The sequence below is a fragment of the Engystomops pustulosus genome, chromosome 2 (genome assembly GCF_040894005.1).
Source record: "Engystomops pustulosus chromosome 2, aEngPut4.maternal, whole genome shotgun sequence".
NCBI lineage: Eukaryota > Metazoa > Chordata > Amphibia > Anura > Leptodactylidae > Engystomops > Engystomops pustulosus.
Genome location: NC_092412.1, coordinates 262,925,032 through 262,939,560, shown reverse-complemented (window position 1 = coordinate 262,939,560; position 14,529 = coordinate 262,925,032). Strand labels below are relative to the sequence as shown.

Here is a 14,529-nt window from a genome sequence, read left to right as displayed (position 1 = left end):
CCACGGAGGAGCCCATCCCCTGCAGGAGTATACCCACGGAGGAGCCCATCCCCTGCAGGAGTATACCCACGGAGGAGCCCATCCCCTGCAGGAGTATACCCACGGAGGAGCCCATCCCCTGCAGGAGTATACCCACGGAGGAGCCCATCCCCTGCAGGAGTATACCCACGGAGGAGCCCATCCCCTGCAGGAGTATACCCACGGAGGAGCCCATCCCCTGCAGGAGTATACCCACGGAGGAGCCCATCCCCTGCAGGAGTATACCCACGGAGGAGCCCATCCCCTGCAGGAGTATACCCACGGAGGAGCCCATCCCCTGCAGGAGTATACCCACGGAGGAGCCCATCCCCTGCAGGAGTATACCCACGGAGGAGCCCATCCCCTGCAGGAGTATACCCACGGAGGAGCCCATCCCCTGCAGGAGTATACCCACGGAGGAGCCCATCCCCTGCAGGAGTATACCCACGGAGGAGCCCATCCCCTGCAGGAGTATACCCACGGAGGAGCCCATCCCCTGCAGGAGTATACCCACGGAGGAGCCCATCCCCTGCAGGAGTATACCCACGGAGGAGCCCATCCCCTGCAGGAGTATACCCACGGAGGAGCCCATCCCCTGCAGGAGTATACCCACGGAGGAGCCCATCCCCTACAGGAGTATACCCACGGAGGAGCCCATCCCCTGCAGGAGTATACCCACGGAGGAGCCCATCCCCTGCACCCACGGAGGAGCCCATCCCCTACAGGAGTATACCCACGGAGGAGCCCATCCCCTACAGGAGTATACCCACGGAGGAGCCCATCCCCTGCACCCACGGAGGAGCCCATCCCCTGCAGGAGTATACCCACAGAGGAGCCCATCCCCTACAGGAGTATACCCACGGAGGAGCCCATCCCCTGCAGGAGTATACCCACGGAGGAGCCCATCCGCTACAGGAGTATACCCACGGAGGAGCCCATCCCCTGCAGGAGTATACCCACAGAGGAGCCCATCCCCTGCAGGAGTATACCCACGGAGGAGCCCATCCCCTGCAGGAGTATACCCACGGAGGAGCCCTCTCTTTCCAGAGGTTTGCTACATTGATCTTAAGAAAGGTATTCACTAGGAACACCACAGGGTTGACCATACACAACCCTCCTTGTCTCCTCGTGCGGTAAGTAACCTCCCTCTTGATAAGGTTCAGCCTATTCCCCCATAACAGCTGGAAGAACAGACTGTAGACCCGAGTCCAGAGGGGTTCTGGCAACATGCACACACTGCCCAGATATATCAGCAATGGGAGCAGGTAGGTTTTGATCAGATTCACCCTTTCTCTGAGGGTCAAAGACCAACCCTTCCACTGGTCCACCTTCTGAGCGGCGATCTTAAGCCTGCCGTCCCAGTTTTGCATGGGGTAATCCCCCTGGCCAAATTCGATGCCGAGAACTTTGGCAGAGTCTTGGGGCCCTGGAAGAGTGTCCGGGAGATCAAAGCCTGGACCTCCCTCTCCCAGCCAGAGACTCTCACACTTATCCCGGTTGATCTTGGACCCAGAAGCCTCTGAGTAGCGGTCAACCTCTGACATCACCCATTGCGCCTCCCCTCCCGAGGACACGAAAACAGTGACGTCATCGGCGTACGCTACCACCCTTAGAGTGGCTTCCGGTGCTGCCCGGTCCATCCCGACTCCCACCAACGGCCCACGATCAACCCTCCTAAGGAATGGGTCAATCGCGAACACGTATAAGAGTGGGCTCAGAGGACAACCCTGGCGAACACCAGACCCGACCTCAAAAGAGCGGCCAATCCAACCGTTCACAAGCGGGAAACTCTCTGCCCCTGCGTACAAAACTTTCAGCCAATTGACAAACTCCCCCGGCAGGCCATACCTCAGAAGGACAGACCAGAGGTACTCGTGGTTAACCCAATCAAACGCTTTTGCCTGATCCAAGGACAGCAAGTACCCCTTCCAGTTACCAGCCCTGCCCTGCTCCACTGCCTCCCGAACACAAAGCACAGCACTAAATGTACTGCGGCCTGGAACAGAGCAGTGCTGGGTCCCCGAAAGGAGCCGGGGCGCAAACTGCACCAGCCGATTAAACAGCACCTTTGCCAAAACCTTTCTGTCCGTATTGAGAAGCGCTATGGGACGCCAGTTCTCAATACGAGATCGGTCCTTACCCTTTGACAGGATGATCAGGGCAGACCTCCTCATTGACTTCGGCAGAGCGCCCGAGGAAAGACACTCATTGAATACCTCAGTCAAGAGGGGAACCAAGGCGTCCTTAAAGGTCTTATAGAACTCAGATGTTAAGCCATCCGGACCCGGCGATTTCTTGAGGGCGAGCCCTTCAATCGCCAGGCTGACTTCCTCTTCCCTGATCATCTCTGTCAAAACATCAAGAGAAGGGTCTACTCCTGGCTCAGGGACAGTTTCAGCCAGGAAAGCTGACATCACATCCCGATCTAGATCCTTCCTGCCCAAGAGGTGTGAGTAGAAGGATCTGACGACCTCCAGAATCCCTGATCTGGACCTTTTCAGGGATCCCGTACTGTCAACCAGTCCCGTGACAACTTTACCATTCACTGACATCTTGCAGTTTCTGTAAGGGTCGGGCGAGCGGTATTTCCCGTAATCCCTCTCAAAAACCAAAGATGCGTGTCTATCGTACTGACACCTCTTCAGCAAGGATTTCACTCTGGAGATGTCCTCACGACTACCTCCAGTCGAGACGAGATGCTGGAGTTTCCTCCTCAGGCCCTGATACAGGCGGTACCTGTCCAGGCTCCTGAGGCTCGAGAGCTGGCGGAAGAATCTCGCCACCCTTTTCTTGAGCATCTCCCACCACTCTGACTTACTGCTACAAAGGCCCAGCAATGGTACCTGGCTCTGAAGAAAGTCCTCAAAGGATTGTCTGATCTCCGCTTCTTCTGGCCGCCTCAACTGAGAAGGTGACTTATTCTTGCTTTTCTTCACAGGCCCCTCAGCTCCTCCACCTCTGCTGGTACCTTCCCCAGCAGAAGCAACCTCATGGCTCTCCTCCACTGGGGTCACAACCGCATTGGCAAAGGAGCGAGGACAACGGCTGAAAGGGTGACCGAGCTCACCACACAGGTTACACCTAATGTCCTTACAGGATGCAGCGAGATGACCTAGCCCACCACACAAAGCGCACTTCTGCACTTGGCAGCTGGCGCTAAAGTGTGTGGGGTCACCGCACCTGTGACAGACCTTCGGCTGCCCCTGGTAGAAAATCAGGATTCTGTCCCGCCCAAGAAAGGCTGAAGAGGGAATGTGGGCGACTGTGCCGCCTGAACACTTCAACTTCATCATGAAGGTCCAGGCTCCAGACCAAATGCCAAATTCATCACGGTGCTTCTGAGGTACCTGTACAACCTCACCACCGGGGGGCAGCGCACAGTACCAGGACCTGCCGGATCGCCAAGATGGAACATGGCTTTGCAATCTCCCCTCACCCTAGCACTGCAGGATTCGTGGTGGGTAACGGGGCCTACACAACAGGCTGACGCTACTGCCCGCCCGGAGGACACAGGAGGTGAGCCTAGTGTATGTTCCCCTCCCTGAGACGCCTTGGTCTTCTTGGGTCTCTTTTTCTTTTGGCCCTCAGGGTCCTCATCTGGCATATCATCGCCGAAGGAGAAGTTCTGGAGGTGAACTGGGGACTCGAGCTGACGGATCTGAGCCATTAGCGCCCCCCCCTGGCCGCTGTCATCACTTTCCTCCTCCAGGTTGGCAGAGCCGCAGCCTGATGGTAATGGCGTTTGCTCTGCAGGCAGCCTGTCGTGCGAGGCCTGCTGGTGTTGGTGCAGGCCACCAGACGGACACGGCAGGTCTTCCTCATCCTCCTCATCATCGCCATCGCCTTCATCCGCCTGGATCTGAAGCCCCTTCAGCTTTCTCAGCTGCTCCTGGCGCATCTCCTCAAACCGGGCGTCGTTTTCTAATTTCTCACAAAACGGACCACTGTGCTCACCGATTAGATGACGCTTCTCCTCCAGAGCGGTGACCTCGGCTTTTAGTCTGTCTATGGTGGTAAGTAGATCAGACTTTTTCTTTCTCTGCGTAGCCACCCCCGCTAGGGCCAAGGTCTCCCTTATCTCCTCCTGGAGCCTCCTCAGCGCTTTTCCAGCTTCCTCGTACTCACGGAGGTGCTCAGCAATCCGGGAGCCATAGATGGTAGCATAGTAATTGTATAAGTAATACACATCACTCAATGTATGGGGGCACAATCTTGAAAAAAACTTGGCACTCCTGTGATATTTGATTTGCATATTTTATTAAAGTGAATTGTCAACTTCAGGCACGTTACAGAGAATAATATGTAAAATCAGTGTGAGGAGGTGAAGGCTAAACCGTTTGATTGTTGGCGGGTGCTGTGAATTGTCCGGTAGGTGTGCTGCAGCGTTGGAGGGTGGTGTGAATTGTCCGGTAGGTGTGCTGCAGCGTTGGTGGGTGGTGGGAATTGTCCGGTAGGTGTGCTGCAGCGTTGGAGGGTGCTGTGAATTGTCCGGTAGGTGTGCTGCAGCGTTGGAGGGTGGTGTGAATTGTCTGGTAGGTGTGCTGCAGCGTTGGAGGGTGGTGTGAATTGTCCGGTAGGTGTGCTGCAGCGTTGGAGGGTCCTGTGAATTGTCCGGTAGGTGTGCTGCAGCGTTGGAGGGTGCTGTGAATTGTCCGGTAGGTGTGCTGCAGCGTTGGAGGGTGCTGTGAATTGTCCGGTAGGTGTGCTGCAGCGTTGGAGGGTGCTGTGAATTGTCCGGTAGGTGTGCTGCAGCGTTGGAGGGTGGTGTGAATTGTCTGGTAGGTGTGCTGCAGCGTTGGAGGGTGGTGTGAATTGTCCGGTAGGTGTGCTGCAGTGTTGGAGGGTCCTGTGAATTGTCCGGTAGGTGTGCTGCAGCGTTGGAGGGTGGTGGGAATTGTCCGGTAGGTGTGCTGCAGCGTTGGAGGGTGGTGTGAATTGTCCGGTAGGTGTGCTGCAGCGTTGGAGGGTGGTGTGAATTGTCCGGTAGGTGTGCTGCAGCGTTGGTGGGTGCTGTGAATTGTCCGGTAGGTGTGCTGCAGCGTTGGAGGGTGCTGTGAATTGTCCGGTAGGTGTGCTGCAGCGTTGGAGGGTGCTGTGAATTGTCCGGTAGGTGTGCTGCAGCGTTGGAGGGTGCTGTGAATTGTCCGGTAGGTGTGCTGCAGCGCTGGAGGGTGGTGTGAATTGTCCGGTAGGTGTGCTGCAGCGTTGGAGGGTGGTGTGAATTGTCCGGTAGGTGTGCTGCAGCGTTGGCGGGTGGTGTGAATTGTCCGGTAGGTGTGCTGCAGCGTTGGAGGGTGCTGTGAATTGTCCGGTAGGTGTGCTGCAGCGTTGGAGGGTGCTGTGAATTGTCCGGTAGGTGTGCTGCAGCGTTGGCGGGTGGTGTGATTTGTCCGGTAGGTGTGCTGCAGCGTTGGAGGGTGCTGTGAATTGTCCGGTAGGTGTGCTGCAGCGTTGGCGGGTGGTGTGAATTGTCCGGTAGGTGGGCTGCAGCGTTGGAGGGTGCTGTGAATTGTCCGGTAGGTGTGCTGCAGCGTTGGAGGGTGCTGGGAATTGTCCGGTAGGTGTGCTGCAGCGTTGGCGGGTGGTGTGAATTGTCCGGTAGGTGTGCTGCAGCGTTGGAGGGTGGTGTGAATTGTCCGGTAGGTGTGCTGCAGCGTTGGAGGGTGGTGTGAATTGTCCGGTAGGTGTGCTGCAGCGTTGGCGGGTGGTGTGAATTGTCCGGTAGGTGTGCTGCAGCGTTGGAGGGTGGTGTGAATTGTCCGGTAGGTGTGCTGCAGCACTGGAGGGTGCTGTGAATTGTCCGGTAGGTGTGCTGCAGCGTTGGAGGGTGCTGTGAATTGTCTGGTAGGTGTGCTGCAGCGTTGGCGGGTGCTGTGAATTGTCCGGTAGGTGTGCTGCAGCGTTGGAGGGTGCTGTGAATTGTCCGGTAGGTGTGCTGCAGCGTTGGCGGGTGGTGTGAATTGTCTGGTAGGTGTGCTGCAGCGTTGGAGGGTGGTGTGAATTGTCCGGTAGGTGTGCTGCAGCGTTGGCGGGTGGTGTGAATTGTCCGGTAGGTGGGCTGCAGCGTTGGAGGGTGCAGTGAATTGTCTGGTAGGTGTGCTGCAGCGTTGGAGGGTGCTGTGAATTGTCCGGTAGGTGTGCTGCAGCGCTGGAGGGTGCTGGGAATTGTCCGGTAGGTGTGCTGCAGCGTTGGAGGGTGCTGGGAATTGTCCGGTAGGTGTGCTGCAGCGCTGGAGGGTGCTGGGAATTGTCCGGTAGGTGTGCTGCAGCGTAGATGTCGTGTATACCTGGATCCCGTGTAAAGACTTGAGACGTCCCATGTGACAGGTATGGTGTGTACAAGCTCTGGATGTGTGTCAGGAGGAAGGAGCGGGTCAATGGTCTCAGTCCATGAAGATGGCCCGCGGTGAGAGAAGGGAGTGGCTGGAGGCGACATTGGGGCTTCCGGGGGCTTCTCCAGCCTTTATGTATTTTGGGTAGAATCTATATGTATGGATATATGATGATATGTTTTCTGGTCATGGAGGTAGTGGTCTAGGGCACTTTACATTTTCTGGGACACGTTAGTGTCAGATAATTGGGAGAGGATTTCCTGTAATCTTTCCTGTCCATCACTGCAATGGCCCCACCTAAATCTTGGCTTTCTGGGCCCGAAAAGTTACTGGGAAAGTGTAGGAGACCGCTTTCTGTGTCACATTTACATTTTAGGAAATCCTTGTTAACCAGGGATATAACACCTCTTACTATCACCCACCTAGACCTGACTAGTGGCCACGTCTTTATCCACGGCAGCATCTATGACACCTACCTGGCCACCACGATATATGGCTCATGTTCAGGATGCTCCACACCTTGTCATTATGTATACACTGGGGGTCATTTACTAACGGCCCAATTCGCGTTTTCCCGACGTGTTACCCGAATATTTCCGATTTGCGCCGCTTGTACATGAATTGCCCCGGGTTTTTGGCGCACGCGATCGGATTGTGGCGCATCGGGGCCGGCATGCGCGCGACAGAAATGGGGGGGGCGTGGCCGAACGAAAACCCGACGTATTCGGAAAAACCGCCGCATTTAAAATCCGAAAATGTGTCGCTTGGGAAGCGCTCACCTTCACCTTCTATGGGATGGTGCATTCCGGGGCGTTAAGATTATTTTCGGCGCAGCAGCGCCACCTGGTGGACGGCGGAGGAACTACCATCTTAAATCCCAGCCGGACCCGAATCCTGTGCAGAGAACGCGCCGCTGGATCGCGAATGGGCCGGGTAAGTAAATTTGCCCCATTGTATCTATTATATGCATTGCATAGATGGCAGCAGACTCCTGGGCTTTAGGATCTCCTCATGCCTTTTCCACAACTCCGTGAGCTTTGAAGCCACTCAGCTGTCCAGCAAAGGCACCCAGCTTTCCCGCACAGTCACCCAGCTTTCCAGGAGGAGCACTTAGGCTGATGTCACTTGCCTTGGTTTGATGTGTTCCACAGACCTTGCGGCTTCCCTGGGTCTTGCAGGTGGGAGCGGAGGTCACATCGCTGAGTCTTTGGCTTTGGTTACCCCCTCAGTATTGTCCGGTATCTGGCTTCTCCTGCCCCCCGCCGGCCTAGTCTGGGAGACCAGAGCCTGGGACTTTCCTGGTTCTCTCATCCCAGAAGCCCACTCCCTCCCTGGGGAGGAGAGAGCAGGCCTGGGTGGATTGGTTATTTCACCAGGTGGTGCAGGAGCTCAGTCACAGACAACCACACCCTCCAACAGCTCAGCACACAGTGGGGCTCATTCACTTACCCGTCCGGAGGAGGTCACACAAAGTTTTGGGATCAGCGCGGTTGTGACAGATATTTAGCAGGGGATTGTGTCGCACGTGATCGAATTGTGGCGCAATTTTTCATCTGACAGAAATCGGGGCGGGGCGGGGCGGGGCGGGGGGGGGGGGTCGTCAAACTGAGCGTGGGATTTAACTTTTAAAATGTGGCACAAGCCCAAACACGTACATGCACCAGGAAGAAGAAGGTGAACTATCGCGGCAGATGTGCACCTCGGGGATCGCACCTCGGGGATCGCGCAGGGACCGGTAAGTAAATCTGCCCCATGTGTTAGTGGGGCTGCGTGTGGATGAGTAATGTCTGCACTGTGTCCCTGGTGCTGCCCCGCGATTAGTCCGAATCAGTTGGGTTGTCCGACGGCCACGCCCCCCAATTTGTGTCGCATGAAAGTTGGCGCGATTGTGCCAAAATCGGATCTCGTGCGCCAAAAACCACAGTTAAATGCGTTGCAAAACGGAGAAAGTCGGTGAACCCAAAGAAAATGCGGTCCGCGGACGCTTAGTAAATGAGCCCCATTGTATCTTCTGATTCCGGCTCTGAGCGGATTCTGCCCATAAACCTGCGGCAGCTCACTGATTTTGCTCCTGGAGCAGACCGGCTCATTTCTTTGTATTAATGCCGCAGCACACGGTGGGTTAATCTTTTTGTGATCAACCAAAGGCTCTGCCCCGCCCTTTTACTTTAAGGGCGGTGTCACTCGCGGCGTTTTGAACCCGTTTTTAGTCATGCGATTTCAGTCTGTTAAAAAACACATCCGTTTTTGTCCAATTTTCCCAATTATCTTATCCAAGTTTAGGAATAATTTAGGGCCGGGTTGGGGCGGGTTATTTAACCCCTTAATGACCGCCCTATCGGGTTTTTACGGCGGTCATTAAGGGTACTTCTTCTGACGTGTACACCTTTCTACGGCGCCGCGTCAGAAGAAGATTTCGGGACATCGGGTCAGTATAGTGCCGGTGTCGGGCTGTGTTATCACAGCCCAGACCCGGCACTAACACCCGGGATCGGAAAAACTCCGATCCCGGGTGTTTAACCCCTAACAAGTGTGTCCCCCGTGGATCGGACCCCCCCCGGTGTGCTTACCGGGGGATCCGATCCCTCCTGCCGCTGCCCCGGGTCCCGACGAGTGACCCGAGGCTGTCGGCTCCTCTTTTCGCCGGGTCCTGCCTTCCTGGTAAGTAACTGAGCATGCGCGGCATCATCCTCAGCGCGGCATCATCCTCAGCGCGGCATCATCCTCAGCGCGGCATCATCCTCAGCGCGGCATCATCCTCAGCGCGGCATCATCCTCAGCGCGGCATCATCCTCAGCGCGGCATCATCCTCAGCGCGGCATCATCCTCAGCGCGGCATCATCCTCAGCGCGGCATCATCCTCAGCGCGGCATCATCCTCAGCGCGGCATCATCCTCAGCGCGGCATCATCCTCAGCGCGGCATCATCCACAGCGCGGCATCATCCACAGCGCGGCATCATTCTCAGCGCGGCATCATCCTCAGCGCGGCATCATCCTCAGCGCGGCATCATCCTCAGCGCGGCATCACCCTCAGCGCGGCATCATCCTCAGCGCGGCATCATTCTCAGCGCGGCATCATCCTCAGCGCGGCATCATCCTCAGCGCGGCATCATCCTCAGCGCGGCATCATCCTCAGCGCGGCATCATTCTCAGCGCGGCATCATCCTCAGCGCGGCATCATCCACAGCGCGGCATCATCCACAGCGCGGCATTATCCTCAGCGCGGCATCATCCTCAGCGCGGCATCATCCTCAGCGCGGCATCATCCTCAGCGCGGCATCATCCTCAGCGCGGCATCATCCTCAGCGCGGCATCATCCTCAGCGCGGCATCATCCTCAGCGCGGCATCATCCACAGCGCGGCATCATCCACAGCGCGGCATCATTCTCAGCGCGGCATCATCCTCAGCGCGGCATCATCCTCAGCGCGGCATCATCCTCAGCGCGGCATCACCCTCAGCGCGGCATCACCCTCAGCGCGGCATCATCCTCAGCGCGGCATCATCCTCAGCGCGGCATCATCCTCAGCGCGGCATCATCCTCAGCGCGGCATCATCCTCAGCGCGGCATCATCCTCAGCGCGGCATCATCCTCAGCGCGGCATCATCCTCAGCGCGGCATCATCCTCAGCGCGGCATCATCCTCAGCGCGGCATCATCCACAGCGCGGCATCATCCTCAGCGCGGCATCATCCTCAGCGCGGCATCATCCACAGCGCGGCATCATTCTCAGCGCGGCATCATCCTCAGCGCGGCATCATCCTCAGCGCGGCATCATCCACAGCGCGGCATCACCCTCAGCGCGGCATCACCCTCAGCGCGGCATCACCCTCAGCGAGGCATCACCCTCAGCGCGGCATCATCCTCAGCGCGGCATCATCCTCAGCGCGGCATCATCCTCAGCGCGGCATTATCCTCAGCGCGGCATCATCCTCAGCGCGGCATCACCCTCAGCCCGGCATCATCCTCAGCCCGGCATCACCCTCAGCCCGGCATCATCCTCAGCGCGGCATCATCCTCAGCGCGGCATCATCCACAGCGCGGCATCATCCTCAGCGCGGCATCATCCTCAGCGCGGCATCATTCTCAGCGCGGCATCATCCTCAGCGCGGCATCACCCTCAGCGCGGCATCACCCTCAGCGCGGCATCACCCTCAGCGCGGCATCATCCTCAGCGCGGCATCATCCTCAGCGCGGCATCATCCTCAGCGCGGCATCATCCTCAGCGCGGCATCATCCACAGCGCGGCATCACCCTCAGCGCGGCATCATCCTCAGCGCGGCATCATCCTCAGCGCGGCATCATCCTCAGCGCGGCATCATCCTCAGCGCGGCGTCACCCTCAGCGCGGCGTCACCCTCAGCGCGGCATCATCCTCAGCGCGGCATCATCCTCAGCGTGGCATCATCCTCAGCGCGGCATCATCCTCAGCGCGGCATCATCCTCAGCGCGGCGTCACCCTCAGCGCGGCATCATCCTCAGCGCGGCGTCACCCTCAGCGCGGCATGCTCAGTTACTTACACTATACACTGCAATACAAGTGTATTGCAGTGTAAAGGCTTGAATAAGCGATCGGATGATCTCTTATTCAAGCCAAGAAGTAGAAAATGTAAAAAAGTTACAAAAAAAAAAATTAAATCTTTTTATAATATAATTAAATAAATAAATAAAATGAAAGTCCCATAATCTCCCCAGTAACACATAAAATGCAAATAAAGTAAATAAAACATAAAAACAGGTACATATTTGGTATCACCGCGTCCTTATTAATCTGGACAATAAATCTAAATCAATATTGAACCCGCTCGGTGAACTACGTAAAAAAAAAACTCGGAAAACCTCCCATAATATACAATTTTTCATCAAACACCATCACAAAAAATGTTCTAGAAAGTGATCAAAAAAAGTTACGTTCCCTAATATGATACGACTGAAAACAACAATTGTTTTCGCAAAAAATAAGCCCTCAACCAGATCTGACAACAGAAAAATACAGAAGTTATGGCCCCGAAAAGTTGTCAATAGTAAAAACAATGCGATATTCTCCAATATTGGTTTTGCTCAGGAAAAGTGAACAAAAATAAGAAAAACTTTATAAATGAGGAATCAACGTAATCGTAGTGACCAGAGAATAAAGATAAAATATTATTTTTACATAACGGTGAGTGGGGGGAAAAAATGCTAAAAATCCAAAATAAAAATTGATGATTTTGTTTGTGTCCCCCTTGAAATAGTTAATAAAATCTCATGAATAAGCTTTAGACTCCCAAAATAAATTATCTATACATTGTATCTCATCCCATAAAAAATAAGCCTCATATGTTCGCATTACCAAAAAAAAATAAAAATGTATAGGTCGTACAATGTGACAATACAAATCTGCTGTGAATGGCGCCTCCATTCATTCTATACTCGGCCGTGCGCCCGTACAGCAGTCACCACCACATATGGGGTATCAGTAAACTCGGGAGGAATTGGGCATCAAGCGTTGCAGTGCGTTTCATCATTTAATTTATTATTATTGTCAGTTTGGCCTAAATGAATGTATTTTCCAAAAAAATTCCATAGTTTCTAAATCACAGGTCCATATTTTTTAACCCATGTGAAACACTTAAAGGGTTAATGGACTTAATAGAAGTCGTTTTACATACGTTGAGGGGTGAAGTTTCTATAGTGAGGTAATTTATGGGGTGTTACTATTATTTAGGCTGAGTTTTCCCACAAAATGTGAGTTTTGGCGATTTTCATGAAAATAAGAAAAATCGCACCAAAAGTTCTGCGCCTCATAACATCCGAGAAAAGTGAGAGGACGCATAATATATCATCTCAGCATAAAGCAGATATTCTGTAAATGTTAATTATCAAACTTTTTGGGTAGTTTTACTTCCTGTCTGGAAAGCAGAACATTTCAAACTTGGAAAATGAAGAATTTTTACAAACTTTTGCCAAATTTTCTCTTTTTTTCAGAACGAAACGCAAAACTTATCACTTAAATGTTATAACTAACATGAAGTACAATGTGTCACGAGAAAACATTCTCAAAATCACCGGGATATGTTACAGCGTTCCGAAGTTATAGCCAATTATCGTGACACAGGGCAGATTGGAAAAATCGAGTCTGGTCATTGAGCTGAAAACTAGTGTGGGTGATAAGGGGTTAAAATGAATGAATGTGTCCTTCCCTCCTCCAGCGCTGCGGACGTTTATTGTTTTTGTGTTCAATAAACTATAAACGGACTAAAAGACGGGTTCAACACGCCACATGTGTCACCATCCTTGGGGTCGCCCGTCCCGTTTTTGGACGTTTTGCAGCATCTTTGACTGTTTCCCGTGCGTTTGGCTGCTTTTATCTATTAAGACAAAACCGGTGAAAACGCCCCGCGTGGCACCACCCTGAGCAGACAGAGGCTGTGGCGCAGGAGCTGCCGGAGATTACCAGGTTATACCCGGCACAGGTTCTGATTACCTATCACATGGGTTCTCACAGCGAGTATCGCCCCCGTACGCTGTGGCAGTGTGTAGGCGCGTCGCACAGGACGCTCAGTAATGGCTCCGTCTTATGGATGGATTATTCTATGGATTATACCCCGGCCGGACCTTCCCCTGTCACTCTCTGCTCTCTGTCTCCTATCAGATCCACCAAGACTCACCCGGGGCCGGTGGTGCATCTCAGTGACACCCCACGAGATGAAGGCAAGGTAAGTGGCACCCGAGCACGTGGTCCCTGACTCCTCCATCATCCATCATTGTTATTACTTCTCCCAGGGGTCCAGATTACTGACATTGTACTGGATAATCTCCATTACCCCCGGGGTCCAGATTACTGACATTGTACTGGATAATCTCTATTACCCTGGGGTCCAGATTACTGACATTGTACTGGATAATCTCTATTACCCCTGGGGTCCAGATTACTGACATTGTACTGGATAATCTCTATTACCCCTGGGGTCCAGATTACTGACATTGTACTGGATAATCTCTATTACCTCCAGGGGTCCAGATTACTGACATTGTACTGGATAATCTCTATTACCCCTGGGGTCCAGATTACTGACATTGTACTGGATAATCTCTATTACCCCCGGGGTCCAGATTACTGACATAGTACTGGATAATCTCTATTACCCCCGGTGTCCAGATTACTGACATTGTACTGGATAATCTCTATTACCCCCGGTGTCCAGATTACTGACATTGTACTGGATAATCTCTATTACCCCTGGGGTCCAGATTACTGACATGATACTGGATAATCTCCATTACCCCCGGGGTCTAGATTACTGACATTGTACTGGATAATCTCTATTACCCCTGGGGTCCAGATGTCTGACATTGTACTGGATAATCTCTATTACCCCTGGGGTCCAGATGTCTGACATTGTACTGGATAATCTCTATTACCCCCAGGGGTTCAGATTACTGACATGATACTGGATAATCTCCATTACCCCCTGGGGTCCAGATTACTGACATTGTACTGGATAATCTCCATTACCCCCGGGGTCCAGATTACTGACATTGTACTGGATAATCTCTATTACCCCCGGGGTCCAGATGTCTGACATTGTACTGGATAATCTCTATTACCCCTGGGGTCCAGATTACTGACATTGTACTGGATAATCTCTATTACCCCTGGGGTCCAGATTACTGACATTGTACTGGATAATCTCTATTACCCCTGGGGTCCAGATTACTGACATTGTACTGGATAATCTCCATTACCCCCGGGGTCCAGATGTCTGACATTGTACTGGATAATCTCCATTACCCCCGGGGTCCAGATTACTGACATTGTACTGGATAATCTCTATTACCCCCGAGGTCCAGATTACTGACATTGTACTGGATAATCTCTATTACCCCTGGGGTCCAGATGTCTGACATTGTACTGGATAATCTCTATTACCCCTGGGGTCCAGATGTCTGACATTGTACTGGATAATCTCTATTACCCCCAGGGGTTCAGATTACTGACATTGTACTGGATAATCTCTATTAACCCTGGGGTCCAGATTACTGACATTGTACTGGATAATCTCTATTACCCCTGGGGTCCAGATGTCTGACATTGTACTGGATAATCTCTATTACCCCCAGGGGTTCAGATTACTGACATTGTACTGGATAATCTCTATTAACCCTGGGGTCCAGATTACTGACATCGTACTGGATAAT

General features: G+C 53.4%; 1 protein-coding gene across 12 annotated transcripts in view; it reads left to right on the top strand.

The window, feature by feature from the left end:
- The window catches only part of STXBP5L (syntaxin binding protein 5L), a 746,575-nt gene that overhangs the window by 604,686 nt on the left and 127,360 nt on the right, over positions 1 to 14,529 (top strand). For 11 of the 12 annotated variants that reach the window (XM_072139024.1, XM_072139025.1, XM_072139028.1 and 8 more), the window contains one exon: positions 12,983 to 13,046. In XM_072139024.1, the coding sequence (XP_071995125.1) occupies positions 12,983 to 13,046 (64 nt within the window). Of the gene's footprint in view, positions 1 to 7,978; positions 8,086 to 12,982; positions 13,047 to 14,529 lie in introns of those variants that run through there. The other variant, XM_072139036.1, reaches the window with a different exon arrangement.